Here is a 4,005-nt window from a genome sequence, read left to right on the forward strand (position 1 = left end):
GTGTAACTCTTTCCACCCTTTGTGTCTGTCCAGGTCTTTGTCAATGAGGTGAACACCCACAGAGAGCAGGTCCTGGCTCTGGAGAAGGCCGGCTCTCAGCTTCGCTTTGCCAGCCTGAAGCAGGATGTGGTTCTGATCAAGAACCTGCTGCTCAGCGTCCAGGCCCGCTGGGACAAGCTGGTCCAGAGGTCACTGGACCGAGGCCGACACCTGGATGAGGCCCGCAAAAGAGCCAAACAGGTAGAAACAGGCTCTTTAAAGATGGTTTTGTTGTGACTACATGAAGACTATTTAAACGTTTGTGTCAGTCTGAGGATTGTTTCAGCGCTGTGGTTTTCTCTCTTATATTGACTTTGACTAAAACTTCAGAAAAAAGTGCATTAAAACAAGTTTCATCAAATTGTTTTCTTTAGTTCCACGAGGCCTGGAGGAAGCTGACAGACTGGTTAGAAGAAGCCGAGAAAAGGCTGGACTCAGAGCTGGAGATCTCCAACGAGCCAGATAAGATCAAAGTACAGCTGACAAAGCACAAGGTACAAGAAGAAAAATGCATCATCAAATATTCAGTTTTCTATACTGCTCCATTTCCTGCTACAGTCTTTTCTCTCCCATCATTTTTCCACCTCTCCAGGAGTTTCAGAAAGCGCTGGGATCAAAACAGCCCGTCTACGACACCACGGTGAGGTCGGGGAAGGCCATGAGGGACAAAGCTCAGCTGCCTGCAGACACGCAGAAACTGGATAACCTTTTGGGAGAAGTTCGTGACAAATGGGACACCGTCTGCGGCAAGAGCGTGGAGAGGTAACGAGAAGATGAACACTGAAACTGGTGTGCTCGGCTTCACCAGACAGGTTTGCATCACTGTGAAAAATAAAATCTGTTGAGTAATAGCCGTCATCTTCTTTTCTCCATCAAGACAACACAAGCTGGAGGAGGCTCTGCTGTTCTCTGGTCAGTTTGCTGAAGCTCTTCAGGCTTTGGTGGACTGGCTGTACCGAGTGGAGCCTCAGCTAGCAGAAGACCAGCCCGTCCACGGGGACCTGGATTTGGTGTCCAACCTCATGGACTCGCATAAGGTGTGTATATTAGAACAAACAGAACTATACTGCTATGTGAACATGTGTGCTATGTTCACTCATGACTGGTAACTTTCCCACTTACAGGCTTTCCAAAAAGAACTGGGGAAGAGAACCAGCAGCATTCAGGCTCTGAAGCGTTCGGCCCGTGACCTGATGGAGACCGGCCGCGATGACACAGCGTGGGTCAAAGTTCAGCTTCAGGAGCTCAGCAACCGCTGGGACACAGTCTGCGCCCTATCAGTCACCAAGCAGACGCGCCTGCAGCAGGCGCTCAAACAGGTCAGAAAGGCGGCTGCACAGCTGCTTTCACTGTCAAACTTTTCTCCACATTTTTCCGTAATCAGACAATCGCAGATCCATAAAAAAAGCTCTGTGTGCCTGTCAGGCGGAGGACTTTCGCACAGCGGTGCAGCTGCTCCTGGAGTGGCTCTCAGAGGCGGAGCAGACACTTCGTTTCCGCGGCGTCCTCCCCGAAGAGGCGGAGACTCTGCAGGCGCTGCTCCACACACACCGGGACTTCATGGGCACAGTGGAGGAGAAGAGGACTGACGTGAACAAGGCTGCTGGCATGGGAGAGGGCATCCTGACCGTGTGTCACCCCGACTCCATCACCACCATCAAACACTGGATCACTATCATCAGGGCACGCTTCGAGGAGGTGACGAAGAAATGAATCAATATTTGTCACAAGTATTGCTTTGTTGTTGAGATTTCTGACTAATTAATAACCGTTTTCAATCTGCAGGTGCTGACTTGGGCTAAACAGCACGAGCAGCGGCTGGAAACGGCTCTGACCGAAGTGCTCAACAATGCCAACCTGCTGGAGGAGCTCCTGTCATGGCTACAGTGGGCTGAGACCACACTGGTCCAAAGAGACACTGAACCACTGCCTCAGGACATCCCACAACTCAAAAACCTCATCACAGAGCATCAGGTGGGTCCTTCAGTAGCCTCAGTGACTCATCAGTTGTTTGTCTTTTTACTAAACTCGCAGACGTAGTATTTTAATGTATTACACTCTAAGACCGACTATGTTTGGACACACATTTGAGTTACTGTCTGTTGCTGTTTGCTGTACTCAGATGTTTATGGAGGAGATGACGAGGAAGCAGCCGGATGTCGACAAAGTGACAAAAACCTACAAAAGAAAGCCAGCCGAGCCTCCCAGCAGCCTGGCGGAGAGGAGAGGCGCTCGTAAGTCTCCTGTGTTTACCTCTCAGCGAACAAATATTATCATCTCCCACGTCTGTTTCACACTGACGTTAGTGAATGTGGTCGAAAGGTGCAGGTGCCGTTTCGTTTAGCTTTACCTGTTCTCTGCAGGAAAACACCAGCAGCAGCAGCAGCAACAGCAGCAGGCGGCCATGCAGGTTTCTGGGGGAAACCCACGACTCAACCAGCTGTGTGCCAGGTGGCAGCAGGTGTGGCTTCTAGCTCTCGACCGGCAGCGCAAACTCAACGATGCTCTGGACAGGCTGGAGGAGGTACATTAAATTTGGTCAAGCAAAGCTACCCACACTCACTAAACATTAAACTTTATGTATTTTTTTTTATTATTGTTATTAATTAATTTTATTTGAAAAGGGACCGTGCAGAGCATTAACATAAATATTGCCATTAAATGCTTTGTAGCAGAGTTAGCTTAAGCTAATTTGCATCTGTTGTGTACTTTGAATCCTAATTAATGCCACTGTTGTCCATTTTCAGCTCAAGGAGTTTGCCAACTTTGACTTTGACGTGTGGAGGAAGAAGTACATGCGCTGGATGAACCACAAGAAGTCCCGCGTCATGGATTTCTTCAGACGCATCGACAAAGACCAGGATGGCAAGATCACACGGCAGGAGTTCATCGACGGCATCTTGGCCTCGAGTACGAAGCTGCAGTGGTTTTGTTTTGTGTTTATATTGTTGTTTTGTTTTATATTTCAAAGACGGTAAATATCATATCTAATATCCTCAGAATTTCCAACCAGTAAGCTGGAGATGACGGCCGTGGCAGACATCTTTGACAGGGATGGAGACGGTTACATAGACTACTACGAGTTTGTTGCTGCTCTGCACCCCAACAAGGATGCCTACAGGCCGACCACTGACGCCGACAAGATCGAGGATGAGGTAAGAGGAAGCTTAGAAAAAAGTCTCGCTATAAATTTAGCTCAAAACATGTCAGTTATTGACGTCTTGTCTGGTCTGTGGTTGTGCAGGTGACGCGGCAGGTAGCCCAGTGTAAATGTGCCAAGAGGTTCCAAGTGGAGCAGATAGGCGAGAACAAATACCGGGTAAGTTCAGCTTTATTTATCGATCAACTGTTAGAGATAAAATAAAGATTCAAAAAATAACTTTTGGAAAAAAGATATTTTTAACAGGAATTGTTTTAAAAAACTGGGTCAAAGGGGATTTACTTTGATTGTGTAGCAGTATGCGACCTTTTGAGGTGCATATGAGGTCGAAGTAGTATAAACAAACACTCAGGTTCAAATTTACACCTAACACAAGAGTGGGTGTGACAGCACCCAAAATCAATGTTTAAACAAAGATTATTTTAATGCGTGAAGCGAACGAGAAGGAAGTAGAAATCTAAGCATGACTGTTTCCCGTGAATCCCATTTGACTCGGTTCTGATTGGTTCATTATTCATTACTGACTGTGACTGCACTTCATTAACTTCTCAACTTAACTTCACAGCATTTCACGCACGTGTGTCCATCTCACATCATGATAATCATGGTGTATTTAAGTGTTTACGCTGTCATAATATGTCATAACATCGATAGAACATGTTTATAACAACTGCGGGATGGCTGTCTTTTTCATCACAAAGCATTAATAATCCTGTAAATGCGACAGCTCAGATACACACAGCAGGGGGGGAATTAGGAGCTGTAACTGAATTACTGTTGGACTGTAAAACCTGGTTCTCTGCAGG

The 4,005-nt window shown here is 46.9% G+C and overlaps 1 protein-coding gene across 1 annotated transcript in view; it reads left to right on the forward strand.

Moving 5' to 3' along the window:
* The window catches only part of macf1a (microtubule actin crosslinking factor 1a), a 229,969-nt gene that overhangs the window by 214,823 nt on the left and 11,141 nt on the right, over nt 1-4,005 (forward strand). Inside the window, exons 86-97 of the mRNA XM_013915833.1 lie at nt 34-240; nt 414-533; nt 632-801; nt 917-1,076; nt 1,164-1,358; nt 1,465-1,737; nt 1,825-2,013; nt 2,162-2,273; nt 2,403-2,563; nt 2,787-2,949; nt 3,040-3,194; nt 3,284-3,358. Of these exons, the coding sequence (XP_013771287.1) occupies nt 34-240; nt 414-533; nt 632-801; nt 917-1,076; nt 1,164-1,358; nt 1,465-1,737; nt 1,825-2,013; nt 2,162-2,273; nt 2,403-2,563; nt 2,787-2,949; nt 3,040-3,194; nt 3,284-3,358 (1,980 nt within the window). The remainder of the gene's footprint in view (nt 1-33; nt 241-413; nt 534-631; nt 802-916; nt 1,077-1,163; nt 1,359-1,464; nt 1,738-1,824; nt 2,014-2,161; nt 2,274-2,402; nt 2,564-2,786; nt 2,950-3,039; nt 3,195-3,283; nt 3,359-4,005) is intronic.

Source organism: Pundamilia nyererei, unplaced genomic scaffold, assembly GCF_000239375.1.
Source record: "Pundamilia nyererei isolate P.nyererei 1_Seehausen unplaced genomic scaffold, PunNye1.0 scaffold00374, whole genome shotgun sequence".
Taxonomy (NCBI): Eukaryota; Metazoa; Chordata; class Actinopteri; order Cichliformes; family Cichlidae; genus Pundamilia; species Pundamilia nyererei.